Genomic DNA, 14,777 nt, shown 5'->3' on the forward strand with positions numbered 1-14,777 from the left:
CAGGCGCCAGCAACGGGACTAGGGGGTGGGGAAAATAAAAGGAAATTTATGTCATGTCCTCTATACCAATAAACGGCGCTAGAGAAAAAACCCTCATACCAACTTTGATAAATGGCCAGCTTTTGGTTTCGCAAAGGCAGGTGAAAATCATAGACTCACTTCACAAAGAATACTTTGCTAAAATATTAAGCCTCCCCCCCCCCCCCACACTTTTCTCATCGAGTTAAGATGATATACAAAAAATTCCTGCGGAAATTTTGTAAACGTGTTCCCCTGGCTCCCTAAGGCTTCATATGGGTGTCGAAACTTAACAGTACTGTGTCGTTTAAACCCATACTTTTCCGGAGTTAACACTATACCCATCTCCACTATTAACCTGTTGGATTTAGAATACAACGAGCGTTCAGAATTTTAAGGAAACCAGCTCTATTAATTGATTTTACTTCTAAACATTTTGGATTTTTGAGGAAATGCATGATTATAAATCAACTTCATTAAAAGTATGGTCTTACTTAATTTGATTTTAGAAAGATTTGTCACAGAATCACAAATATTTGCAAGTATTTATTATCTTACCAACAAATGCTTCTCAATATCAACTACTATCCGAGCATGGTGCCAGCAAGTTATATAGATAGCATTTCAACGCCGAGACCCTTTTCAATTGCTGAATAAAACGATGCAATACGGTAAACTCTCGATAACTCGAACATCCAAAGAACCAATGAAATGGTTTGAGATAGCGAATGTTCGAGTTATCGGGGGATTCTCAAATGAAAGTATTGGACATCGGGTGTGTTTGCCATGCTTTGGCTCTCTTTAAATCAGCTTTGGTTGGAATGTTCCTGTCCTCCGTGGTGGCAGCCCGGGGGGGGGGGGGGTACTCCCATTAAGGCTTGACAGGGGGTCCAGTCCGTTTAAGGGACTTACCAAATGGCTACCAAATGGTCCAGTTTCGATAATAAATGAACTACTTAGTTTAACTTGCGATTTGTTATAAATAATGAACAAGATTTATCTTTCCCGAAACAACAACAATCAATTATGAAGAAATTTGTCAAAAAAGGACCAAGGGAGCACAAAGAAATGGACGCTACCAAAGGTAATCATTCAGAATTTTATGCTACCGGTTGAGGGTTTTTGTCAAAAAATACTACGATTTGAGGGTAATTTTTTAATATTTTAGCGTTGGCCCTCTTTGACCTTGATCGGACCCCCCTGTCATAATGGGAGCACCCCCCGGGTTTGGCAGGCAACACCGACAACAGTGCTTTTCTATCAAATGAGGTGGAGGATGTAGCAATGGTTAGGGACTATGAGCTTTTGCAGGATGCTGTATCCATCGGTTTTTTAAGATACATAAAAGCGACAATGTCATGTCGTGCTACTGTAGGGGCAGGTGCAGGTATGTGGTAAGTCCACGATTGATTTATACTTAGGGTTTGCAGTGTTAATTTGCGAATCGCCGTCGTTCGATTTGGTTTGAGGCGAGACTATCCGCAAATTTGACGTCACAGTGTTACCAACCGAAAAATTTTGTCGGTTATTTGAATTCAATTGTCGAAATGCAATAGTTTATATCTCACAAGCTATAGAAAATTTTGAAAAACAATTAGCAAATTCGTGATCATAAGGTTCGACTCCTTTAGATTAGCCAAAAAAATGCAATTGCAATTTTTGACTGGAGAGGCCCTTTGTTAAATGTTAAATGTTAAATGTTAAATGGAATCATTGTTAAAGATTCTATCGAATTTTCGTGCATAGCTGAAGAACAATTTGAAATTATTACGATAACAATATTTTTCTATTTTCCCATAAATTTGGAGAGGATTTCAATTGAAAAATACATTGGATTCATTTTCCACATGAGGGTACGGCATATTATATCAAGATATTTTCAGCTTTGGGGTCATCCATAAAGTAAGTACGCACTCAGGGTGAGAGGGGAGTCGATCAAAAATCGTACACTTGCATAGAAGGAGGGAGGGGATGTAATGGGTATTTAGTACGTACGCTTAAGAAATTCCTAAACGTGAAATTTGAGCCTTGCAAGCTTGCTCATTCGTTGTTCATATGGCAGAGATTTTAATGGAAAGTTTATTGAAAATTTTCATCCTACCTAAAATCTGCTCTGTTTGATAAACTTCCGATAAAAACTTTGTGAAATGTGAATGTGAAATGCTTTGCCTTTTAGAAAGCTAAATACAATAAGTTCAATGTTAAAGAATCTGCTTCGATGTGCTTCACATTATTACATAAATTAGACAACTGCATTAACATATAATATAACAAGGAATGGTCAATAGGGGCAAATCCCTGAATTCCCCTGGAAACTCTCAATTGTTTGTATTATACCTTGAAACGGGAGGGGGGGGGCAAAAGAAGACACAAGTATACACAATGTACGCAAGAAAGGGGGGATATGCGAAAAGCGTACATGTGCGTACAAGGGGGGGAGAGGGTCAAAAAGTGGCTCTCAAACTGCGTACGTACTATATGGATGACCCCTTTTCACTTGTTGCCTTCCTTGACTTGCTACAGAGACTTTAAGCAAGTCTACTTATTTCAACGAAAAACAAAATTTTCAATATTTCTGTTATTTTAATGTTGTATACTAAACTTGAGTATTCGGGGTTACTCGGAATTTCTCGTTTAATTTTCGTTATGATTGACGTCGAATCACGAGGGTCCAAGGAATGAAGAATGCTGTACGTAAATCTCTCTGAAATGCAATCACAACAGCTATCGGTGCTGTAAATTACTACTGAAACACAACACTCAATGAAATGCGGCCGAAGAAGCGAAAATTTGCAAGTCACCAGACTTGACTGTGGTGACTTTGTTTTGCAGAAATATGCAGGTACCTTGTTGGCTATTCCATGCTTTTTAAAAACGGGCAGGCGTAGACAGGCCAACTTTACTTGGTAGCAGTGACGGGTTGCGACGTAGGGCTCTTAGGCCCAAAATCGTATCTATAAATTTCCCAGTTATTTCATTTCTCATAAATATCCGAATGTATATAGCTGAAATGGACAATTAGGCCTAAATTTTGATTTTATGAAGAAGAATACCTACGGATGGTTTTGTATTATCTAGTTCATTCAGTATCCTATCGGGTCAATATCAGGCTGGTGACTAAAACACACAAACAGACGAAAGTGCCAATGTCCTGGAAAATTGTTATTAGAACAGTATAAATACGTAAGACGAGATGGAACATATTGAAAAAGCAAGCAGGAACAAGGGATTATCAAAGAAAAGATTTGAAAGGGAAATCTTTGAGTTATCAGCAAAAATCAAAGACATCGAAGAGAAGCTTGTATCCTTTTTCAATCCCTTTGTTCACTCAAGCAAGTCTGAATATATCTTCCTTCCTGGTTATTATCGATCTGTTTCTTTTATTTATAGATTTTCTATTATACTGTTTTCCATCCCAGGTTCATCAAATTTGAATCATTGTTTTTTGAAAATTTTGTCTAATCGAACAAGATTACTCCCGCTTTCTGTAAACATATGATTTGTCAAGATACACCAAAACTCACAATGCCGCAGATTCCTCCCCCACTTTTCAATCAGTCAATTAATGGAGAATATCAGTGATTAATTCTATAACAGGAATTTTTAGTTGTTTATAAGAAAGTTAAGCAATTTCTTATAATTTTGGAGGTGTGATTGCTAAAAATGAAAGGTCATCATTTTACTAAGATTTTAAACTTTAAAACAGGAGGTATTTCTGTTTATGACAGTGAAATAACATTATAAAAATGTAATCACATGAACTTAAAACTAAAGACATATTTACAAAGCAGTCAATTATTAATTGGATGTACTGTATTTTCATTGGCTACACAAGTTTATATTTTTTCTGATTTTTGATATCATGCTTTTCTTGACATGTATTCATGTACAAAGGCTTGTAGCATGTACTACATTTTTTGTATTTTTCATCTATGATTTTTCAAAGTAAGCTCCTCTTAGTTTTGAAAGTAAGATTTTCAAAGTAATAAATAACTGAAATTTAGTTCCATGTTTTCAATAAGAAACTTGTTTCCCATCCCAGCTCAGGCACCTATTTGTTATAGAATGGAAGATCATGATATTATTATATAACAAATACAAGACAATGTTAAAAATAATAACATTGGAATGCGATTTTAATTAGCAGGTTTTCTGGATGGACCCTCAAAGTAAAGAAATCTATCAGATAGAAGTTTGAATCTGAAAATGTTAACATTTATTTGAAATTTTTACAAAGAGCTACCTAAATCTGTGGTTGAATTGTAGATAATTTCTTTTCTTCTGTTAGCAACCGTAGCATTTGTTATTTTCGAGTTACAAGCCTATCTGACAGCAAAAATATTAAGATCAATTAAGGACGGCCTCATTCCACAAACTATTGAATAGATCTTTTGTTATTTTTCAAAAACATGTTTTTGACATTGACAGTTTAATTTCTTTTGTAAAATGATATTATGCTGCTTTAAGAATTATTTTCATAACAAAATATTAAACCTGGCAGTTTCAAGGAATGAAGCCTAAAGCAGATGTAACAGTCTGACATCAGTATAACCATTTATTAGAGGAAGTATAAAAACCAAATATTTAGTTCTTAATTGAAATTTCTGTCTAGAGACAAATAACATGAAACAAACCTTTCAGCTTCAAAACCAGATCCCTGAAGTAATAAACATATAATAGGAGTATTTTTCCTGTGTTCAGTTTGAGTTACTCTGCTTTTGTATGATCTTTACATTTTTCCCATTTAACTTCTCTGGTGCTTATTTAGGACTATCATTTCCCTTTGTTTGTGACACTACAATAACATCTTCTGCAGCATCATTTCCATTTATCTGCCAAATGAGATTGAACTTTGAATATTGTTTGAAACCAGAATGAATAAAACTTAAAATAAGTATTTAAGAGATAAGATAAGTTTCAATGAGGAATTCTTGTGTAATTTTTGTGATGTATTATGGTATTTTCTTAACTTGATGAATAGAAATCTCTAAATCCAAAAATACCAGACAAATCACACTATGCAGCCCTAAGGAGTGAACACCAAGGAAAACTCAGTGATGTAAAGTCACAGAGAGATAGTCAGTTTAAAGAAAAACGCATTGTGGATGCACAACTGCGGGAAGTCAATCAAGAAGTCCAAACCAAGGTTTGAATAACAAAATCTCTTAAAAGGATTTTAGACTTCAGTTTCAGTTTCATTTTTTAAATTCCACTACATAAAATTTGTCACAATAATTCAATAAACAAAATAGTTAAAATTTGTATTATATATATTAATAGTTAAATCAAAATAAAATGAGACAATGTTACAGAAAAATTGAAGACAGGTAAGCGAAGTTATTACAATATACATTCAAGGAAACAAAGAGAACAAGACAAATTGGAGGGAATTTCTTAAGGAGGAGCTCTCTTAGTCATCGACTTGAGAGTTTGTGCCTTAAAACCTGTCACCAATCTTTTAATTATAAATGAAATACTTTACAAGATAAGAAGTAGATCTGGAAGATGCCATTTGATATTTTTCTATCAACTGGCATTCTTCCTGATAAATATTGATGTTGCTTCTTGTTTGCTTTTGAGATACTACCTAAAACTGAAGAATAGAAGCTGGCTATTTGAATATGATCTTTATCCAAACTTTTATTAATCTATTTTGATCAAAATATACTGACCTTTACTTTTCACCTGTTTTAAATGTATCATAGTGATAGAAAGTAAATTATAATAAAATCATCATATTTTTATTACATATTTGTTTAGATTAATACAAGAATGGATGGTGCTGTAAATTGTTAATAGCCTTTCAGTTACCACATCAAGAGGATAACATCACAAATCTTAGTCATATATAGTTAAAAAAAAGTATAGACAAAAAGTTAGTGTTGTCAAGATTGGTGGCCAATATTATACATTTGCTGTTAAACTGATTTCATCATCTCTTGGAATATTGTTTTAGAATGATGCCATTGGCAAGTTGAAAAGCAATCTGAAGTACAAGAATGTTGAAAAGGTGGATAATGTCATAAGGTAATATGAATATGTTGTTATGGATTTATGATCACCAATCATAATTATCAATCATCAACACAAATTATAATCATTTATCATTCTCTTAAGCATTGTCATCATCATGGTCATTCATTTTATTGCTTCCCTAACATCTCCTGAAGAGTGTGTTATTCATGAAACAGGCTTGTAGAGATGAAACCTGTAGTTTGACTTTCTTTAACTTCCAAGTCTATTATATGGCCTCTATTATATATATTTATATATATATTTGAATCTACTGACACCAATGTAGTTAGTATATGTTTTTGACTTGTATTCCTTAGACTTCAGTTTTCAAAAATAGGATTCTTTATGGTTTTAATGTCTTTGAAAAACAGGCAAAAGCGCCTAATTTTAAATTACCACAACAAAAAACAGGGTCATAAAATTGCGTAATGCATGTTTCATAAACCCTGCTAAATGTTTTGATGGTTTTTGTGTGTGAATGACATAACTAAAATAATCTTGTTGGTTATGGTGGCCAAAGCTATTACTATTTCATGACAAGGTTTCTCAGTTTCCCCTGATACAAGAAGCATGTTTTTATGCATTCAGATTCTCGTTTCCAGTCTTTTCTAAACTTGATAAACTTGAATTGATCAATGTCAGCTAGCGTGACACTTGCATGAGATGTTTTTTATGGAAAAGTGGGAAGTAGAGAAAAGTAAAACCATTCCAAGCCTGTTTTGTCATTTTGCTATTAACATACCCCAGGTGTTCAGTTTTCTATTGACTATGTTTCCCTCTTTACATTTTTGAGCAATCTCCCATTTTAAGGAGGTTTGTGTCACAAATTGACCGTATAATGCCGCATATCTCTATAAAAATAGTTCAAATAGATAGTTTCATTAATATCCTCTTGTATACTGCTCATTTCTTTCATTTCATGGTATCTTTTAAAAGTCCATATTAAAAGTCTCATTTTTAGTTCTGGATGCCTTGCCCTCAAACATAGGAGCTTTGCTGCATACCTACCTCTTAAATTCTTTGTTTGAATAGGAGGCCTTACCTCTTTAATTCTTTGTTTGAATAGGAGGCTTGAGGCTCAGCTTCAAAGGATGCAAATGAAAGCATCAGAAGAGCGAAGAATGCGCCAAGAAATCTCAGATTTGCAGGGATCAAAAACAAAAATCCAGTAAGTTTTTAACTTAATAAGCATTTTGACAAGATTCTGGTTTTACATAAAACCTTCACATAACCTTTTCTCATTTAACTTAGACAAAAGGCAAGCTATATTTTCATTTCATTTTTATTTTAAGTAGTTTTAATAGGCTCCTGATTGTGTTTAAGAACCTTTTATAAATTTCTGTTTTTTCTAAAAGTAAGAAAGTTCTGTCAATGTTGTTGTTAACTGTTCTTCTTAGGAATTTTTTAAGAATAAATACCCTACTGCAATCGTGAGCTATCTATTATTACATTAATTTAATCATTAAATTTTAGACTTTTTAAGTTTTAGGATAATAGATCCTTGTTAAAGGCAATGGGCAAATATTAACATCTCTTTCAGCCCTCTTTCAACCAATCATTGGCCAATCAGTGTGCCTGGTGCCACTTATATGCTTTTTGGTTGCCTATATCCTTTCAGTCTTTTTAGATACCTTTTCAGGTTTTCTTTAAGAAGAATTTGTAACAAATTCATGATATTTCTGATTTTTGTTTGTTCTAGAGACCTGAAAGATTTGGAAGGGGAAGTTATTCTTCTCAGAGCTAAACAAAAAGATCTTAGAGCTCTTCGAGATGTAAGCAATTTTCAATTTAATGTTATTTTTTTTTAATTTTTACCTCTCTTCTCGCTTCTGCTACGATTTCTAAAAAAGAATCTTTTATTTGCTTTTCTGTTAATTTATTAGAGTTTGGGAGCCCGCATTTTGTTTAACTTTGAGATCAATCTTTTTGCAGGAGAATCTACAACTAATAACATCTATTAAACGAGAGGAAACTGAAGCAAAATCAGTATTAGAACAACATAAGAAAGCAGAGGATGAAGAATGGGCGATATACAAAGAGAACCTATCGAGAAGAGATCAACTAAGAAACCGTATGTTTTCGCACTTTATCGTTTGGGATATGAATTATTCAGTGTTTTAACCTTTGAATTTTCTAAAGTGTCTGGTACGTCGGTAAAAAATGCCCTATTTGCTAGTCAAAGCAGCCCATTAATGGATCAGTGTGTCTCAATCCACCACGTGTTGCTTTTTTGCAATCCTCGGTGCTCTATTTGTTGATAAAAATGGTTTATCTCTGGATGTTGATGTCCCAACCCCTGTTTTCTGGATTGTGCTATATGTTGGTAAGAATATCATTCATAGTGTCCTCGTAGACATACTTTAAAGTGCCAAGGCTAGAGCGTATATGACATTTTGGAGTGATAGTCCTTTATACTTATGTACTATAGAAGCTGCCAAGTTTAGAAGATTTAAGATATTTTAGGGTGTTTGCGCATTTTCGAATTTGTTTATTTGCCTATTGGACTTCCCTATCTGTATTTCTGTACCATTCATTATCTTTAGAAAGAGACTCACTACTAAAGAGAAAGAGAGAGTTGACTGATCAGTTTAGAAAGAACCAGAGCTCTCTCCGTGATATTTGGGCACGAAAGGACTTGCAGTGGGGACATTTGTTGAACGATCAAGATTCAAAATCGAAAGAACAGAATCCAATGCAAGGCCTACAGATTGTGTAAGCGTTTTCGTAAAACTCATGCAACTTGAAAGTAGGCAGATTACGTTATCCTTTCGTCATAAAATGAGTTAGTACTTGCATCTTGTCCTGTTTGAGCTTTAGTGCTTGTTATATATTGTAATTTCAACAATGTTTTATTGTTTTCAATCTTATTATTTTTAGAACTGAAAGAAAGAAACCGTTTGAAGACGATATAATGCATTGTAATGTATTGCTCTCCTTCTTGGAAAAATATGAGACACAAACTGACGGGAAGGAGTTTGAAGGATCTGAGCAGAAAACAGGTAACTTTCCGTCTTATTTTATATATACTAAAAACTGAGAAAATCAAACAGTGTTTTGAAGTCGTCCGTTAATAATCTAATGTCCTTTTATCGATATACGATGTGACTTAGACACAAAATGTCTCGGTTTTTAATAATGGGTGATTATTCAAATGTGAATGAAGTTCTGAAATGTAATCTGTCAATCATTTAAGTGTGCTATTTTTTTCATCGTAGAGTAGTAATATATCTTCTGAAAGTAACTTATGTGTAAGCAGAAAGCAAGACTTGAAAAACTATAGCAACTAAATCTGTAAAAATCAAGTTAAGCACAATTAACTGAATCTTTTTGTTGTCTTTGCTATCAAGAGTTCTCCGAAAAATTAAACAGAATTTTTCTCATCATTGGAAAATGTTTTTTTCAGTCGAAGAGTTTCCATGAACAATGCGATTAGTTGAATTTTTATTGCTCTAGATTAAATGTGCTTTAGACACTTTGTACGTTGTAGGGCATTTTTAAAGCCCCTGTGTGCTATAAGAAGTTGTTAATTTTGTTTTATTTCCATTTCAGCGCAAGAAGTTTCATCTGAGCCTAAAGATGACATTTACCAAGGAGTAAAACGAAGGCCTAGCAAGCGCGAACGACGTAGAAAACAACATTTTGCTGAGGTATATTACATGATATTATTTTTTTAACTGTTTCCTGAAGAATCTTCATAGAGATGTAATACTAGCAGGCATTCGACGCAGATGGTAAAAAGTGTCGAGGGATGAATTTAATGATATCTACCTACCATTACATAAAAGGTATGAATTCTGATTGGTCTTATTTTCATTGTTATTTTATTGGTTCGTCTCTTGACTGACATGTTTTGAACAGCTATATTCGATACTGGATACATATATTAGTCACGCCCCAGACAAAATGTTCATGTAAAGTAATTTAGATTTATTCCATCTTATTGATCAGACTGTGACACTCACTCCTCGAATCAACCCAAATCCCAACAAAAAAGTCTTAGGGCATACAACGGTTATAGTCGTAGTTGTGTTCATTTTTCGGCACCATGTCTCTATAAAGGGCGGATTTCCAAGGGGCTAGCATCTGGCATTTGTGCTGTTTATGTTTTCAGTAATCACGTGACACATTTATACACCTGCTTCGTCATTGATTGTGCTTTTTTCGAGATCTTGTATTTGAAGAGATAGGATAAGAATTTCTTATATAGTATAATGAGGTACTTTTTAGTCAAATTATCTATGGATAAAACGGTTCTATCTTACCTTGTATCCTGAAGATTCGCTACGTTTTGCATTTTAGGCCTCAAAAAAGCTTGAGCTCCATGTCTCTGTTCTTGAGCGTTTCGTTTCGTTGGGCATCCAGCCACCGGCTTCTTTGGTTGATTTACCACGAGCAAAATCAGCAATTGAGGAGAAAAAGGTATGAATTTACAAAACTGATTAAAGCAGTGAACATCATGGCGTCATCTAGACTCTTTTAACGATGCTCAGTCAAATTAAAATTTTAAGGAACCGAAGGAAAATGAAATTGTTATTTCTTAGTTCATATAGCCTAAGAAAATACATATGTACATAGTATTAGTGATCATGTTTTAGGATTGCCGGTGATAGCAATGTTAATATTGCTAATTTTCATTAAGTTTTTTGGAATTTTTGTCTCTTGCAATCTCCGCTGTTAGCGAAATTTGGTCTTAATCTTAGTTATGAATTAAGTCATCTTTTGTTGAAGTCCAGCGTTTCCTTTCCTTACAACTGCAATAGAGAAGTAACTTAAAGTTGGAAAGCACTGGTTTTGAAATGAATAGACAGAGTCGAAGCCATATAATGCTGTATTATCTGCTTATATTTTTTTTAGAAATATTTTATGGAGAAACAGTTATACATCACAAAACAGTCGAGCATTAAGCGCGCGAAATCGAACCCATTTATCGTACCCATGTCAAATACAGACAATTTACTAACGACGAAAAATATTGGTCTTGACATGGAAGCAGGAACCAATGGACCGGAGGAGGAAAATCAAAGGAAAAATAGTTTCTTCTATAATCGTAGGAGACACAAAAGTTGCCCCTCGCTACACAAAACTGTAGACGAAAGCTCTGATAAAGATGCCCAATTCTTAAGAAATGAAACCTCGGACAGGCATTCAACTCAATCAATCAGCGGCAGCAACAGCGAGTACGAGCCCGAGTCACCGAGAAGTACGACGTCATCATCAAGTTTCGGCAAATTTCGATCTAGTTACGATGACCTCAAGGCAGCTACCAGTGAATTACCAACAGGTTTCATTGAATCCCGATCGCCTGATAGCGAAGAAAAACTGCAGTTTTACTATGATGATGAGAGGGAGGCCAGAGATTCTCGATTTGATGATAGCCGCAAGAGTTCGAAATTCCAGCTTAAGGTTCATTTTGCCAATGATATTCGAGAAGTTCTGGACGATGCAAACGTCCTACATGGTGGATCAATGGAATATGGGCATGAGCGGGGAGCTAAGAACAAGCAGGGAACTGGGAACGAGCACGGAGCTGGTGACGAGGTAGAATCAGGTTCTGTATTAAACAGTGAAAACCTACATTCAGATCAAAGCAAAGGTCTGAAAATGGGTGTGAATGGAAAAGAGGTTCCAGTAGAGCAAAAAGAAGCAATAGTCGGGCAGTCTCCCGTAGGAATCCCTATACATATGAATAAACCTTTTAGTAATCATAGTTGGCAAGACGAAGATTTAGCTGTTGAAAGCCAATTTCGTAGGTTGCACCGAGTCGAAAGTGGGCAGCACTATTCTTCGGGTGATGATGAATATAATGATAGCAAGGGATTTACTGACGCAAGCGAACTGCAGTTTTCAATGGATGACTCGCCGTCAAATTCATGCGTTGAACAGCAGTCGACTGCGCAGAACATTAAGTCAGGTGGCATCAGCTCTACTCGTTTTAGTCATCAAGTGACCGATGCATTGCCCAGTCAGCCACGATCGACTGGCGGTTGCAGTCCAAGGAGGTCAATGGGATGCCTTGATAAAAACGATGAAAGCGTTGAAGTAACGACCTAACCTAGTATTTTTATCAATTATAGTAGATAATTTATACATATGCTGCCACTTTAAATCAATCATGTGTTAGATGTTTAGTTATGCCCGTCTAGCGAATGAAAAGTGTTTCCACACCCCACTTGACACGCAAGCCCCCTTTTCTTACATTGTTGCTTAGCAATTGGATTTTCCAAAATTAAATTGCACTCTATTTTATACGACCGTTCATGAGGAGATTTGGCCAGATAGTTTAATAGAGATTAGAAACAAATGAATAAAGCATCCAATACAGCCAATTTAGACTGCAGAAGTGAAGGTCGACCTTTCTGACCGCAACAAGTGAAGAAGCCTATTCTCAGTCCTAATAAGCACCCCCATTCGTTTTTACGCTTGAACGTACAGTTAGTTAATCGTATTAGAAAATTTTCCAAGACCCCATTTTATTTTTACTCCAATAGAGTTTGCAGATAATTGTTTTGCTAATATTTCTCCGGCTAGATTATCAATTTGGGGATTAAGTAACTATAAAGAAAGACTCTCCTAACTCTGAAAACCAGAGTTTCTAATAAAGGCCGACAGACAGAGATGATCCGTAGCCAGCAAAATCGTGAGTACAAGTTGACATTATGAGAGCAGCAAGCAACTCATGCAAATTTAAGAAATTATAGAATTATTATAGAATTATAGGATCGGTCCCAAACAAGAATAGGAATAGGGGTTCTATATTCTGTGCTTCCGTGTGGTGCTGCTGGCCTGATGTCAGATATATTAAAACTGGCCCATCCAATCATAACTGGAAATTTAGATTTGCACACTTTTCCTATATTTTCATTTACTCATTGGCTTACACGAAGCGGTGCATTTTTTATGTGTGTTCTCTGTGTTCTTTACAAGGCAAAAGGATACAGAGCGTGTCAGATGGTGTCGATATAAAATGCTTTTATGTAACAGTCAATCCTTCATCGCGTCAAGGGAGGGCGCTTGTTTCTAAGTCACGGTGATATAGAAATTTTGTCTTATAAAGATGATAGTTTGCAGCGCCATTTATGCACAAAGTTTAGGTTTTTAAATGTTCAGATTACCTGACAACTATTCTAAGCGTCTTTTAGTAAGATGCCGTCCGGGTTCAGAATATGTTCGTGTAAATATTCTTTGCACTTAGGCCGTTTTTTAAATCTTCCTCTAATGTTCTTGCTTCAAGGTTTTCAGTAAGAATAATCGATATTTTGAGGGGGTTGAATGAACACATTTTGATAAATAGGGAAGAAGAGGGCTGGAAGGTAACAAGAACATTTGTCACTAACAACAAACGCTATCGATTTGTTATCGAGTATATAGACCAAATTAGAAGCCCGAGCATAAAACTCATTTATACCTATAAGTTCATACATATTTTGTTAAATTCAAGTCCCTCTGTGCTCATTTGTCTAATATATAAAGGTCATTTTGTACGATCCTTTGCATAACTTTTGACTAAACAGGAACAGTCAGGCTCACTCCCAGGGCCTTCGATGACAATTGTGCTCAAGTGCCCATGTCTCTCTTGTCAACAAAATTAGCGAATCCTCCTTTCTTCACACTAGTTTTGAAAATTCTCTGTCTAAGCACCCCCTACATTTCAAATATTCCCTCCTTTTGCAACGAAATTCTTTTCGAGGGAGTCACACCCCATACGCACCCCATAGCAACGCCCCTGTTCACTCCTAAAATTGAAAATCACATGATATAAACCCTTACTATATCCATATTATATTGCTGATGCTTTAATCTGGGACGCCAAAAGGTCGAGTAACGCCATTTCCGTAGAAAGTTTCCTATTGGTTCCCCTATTATTGGTCCTAGGACCACGACTCTAGTTTTCATGGAGTGTGCGGGTCTACTTCGATTTTATCATAAGATGACATCTTGCATCTGCTATAGCCACTTCTTACATGTTCTAGTGTGACTTAGCTAGTAATGGAATTTCTGAATAAATGGCAGTATATACTAATTGAATCGTCTGATATTAACATAAAATGTTTGAATGTTTTTGCTTTCAGAATTTTGTTACAACATAGAATTTTGTTCTGATGCATATAAAGAATTCGTTAGTTGCTGCCTGTTTTCGTTTGTGTATCTTCTTCTCACCGTTTCAGATACTATGGAGTGACTAGTTTCGATGAATCATCAGTTTAGAGACCATATGGCAAAGTTTGACTCAAGATAATTTACCTCGAAATATTAAAAGACAACAAAGCTGGCCAAATGGCTAGGCGCATCTGTTTGGCTTATAATTTTAGCGTATCCCCTATCCACCCACCCAGCAGCTGATGTTTATACAATGGCATCACTTAAAAATTAACAGGGGTTAGAGGTAGATTTAATGTTCCCTGGTCTGATCAAAGAAACATGTTATTTTGCAGGAATATTGCTTGCATAGGAATCATATGCATACTGGACTCAATTTTAATTTTTTTAAGAACTGTTTGTGTCATGAATTCGTGTTAATGGCCCCGAAATCAGAATTGAGGGATGTGTCACTCTTTCCAAACAGCACACGAGATATCTTTGAATAAATGGAGTTTTAAGGGAATTTTGGGGAATTTTATTGAAAGCTGAGGTTGAACCAAAAAACTAAGAACATTCAAAGATCATCTGAAGGCATTGAGGCAAAATCCCCAAATTTTATAACGCAAACATTGGAATAATTTTGTTAACAAGAGCTCAAAACCTTG

At 35.3% G+C, this 14,777-nt stretch overlaps 1 protein-coding gene across 2 annotated transcripts; it reads left to right on the plus strand.

Moving 5' to 3' along the window:
* The first annotated feature begins 2,709 nt into the window (after positions 1-2,709).
* LOC135689929 (uncharacterized) lies at positions 2,710-14,153 on the plus strand. Of its 2 annotated transcripts, XM_065207293.2 has the most exons (12): positions 2,715-2,860; positions 3,097-3,319; positions 5,000-5,164; positions 5,975-6,045; positions 7,100-7,201; positions 7,733-7,805; positions 7,966-8,104; positions 8,577-8,745; positions 8,911-9,032; positions 9,583-9,680; positions 10,333-10,452; positions 10,888-14,153. In XM_065207293.2, the coding sequence occupies exons 2-12, from the start codon at positions 3,212-3,214 to the stop codon at positions 12,082-12,084; spliced, it is 2,364 nt and encodes a 787-aa protein (XP_065063365.2). In that variant the 5' UTR covers positions 2,715-2,860; positions 3,097-3,211; the 3' UTR covers positions 12,085-14,153. The 2 variants fall into 2 exon arrangements, with proteins under 2 accessions (XP_065063364.2, XP_065063365.2); XM_065207292.2 differs by having other exon boundaries at positions 2,710-3,319.
* The last annotated feature ends 624 nt before the right edge of the window (positions 14,154-14,777 follow it).

The sequence above is a fragment of the Rhopilema esculentum genome, chromosome 5, assembly GCF_057945365.1.
Source record: "Rhopilema esculentum isolate cy_ngs chromosome 5, ASM5794536v1, whole genome shotgun sequence".
Lineage (NCBI taxonomy): Eukaryota > Metazoa > Cnidaria > Scyphozoa > Rhizostomeae > Rhizostomatidae > Rhopilema > Rhopilema esculentum.

What these genes read in the sequence shown, in the direction of transcription:
- LOC135689929 (XM_065207292.2), top strand. Translation starts at nt 3,212, where the DNA reads ATGGAACATATTGAAAAAGCAAGCAGGAACAAGGGATTATCAAAGAAA. An exon ending in AAGGTGGATAATGTCATAAG is followed by an intron (nt 6,046 to 7,099) that starts GTAATATGAATA and finishes TTGTTTGAATAG; the next exon opens with GAGGCTTGAGGCTCAGCTTC. An exon ending in GAAAACAACATTTTGCTGAG is followed by an intron (nt 9,681 to 10,332) that starts GTATATTACATG and finishes TTTGCATTTTAG; the next exon opens with GCCTCAAAAAAGCTTGAGCT.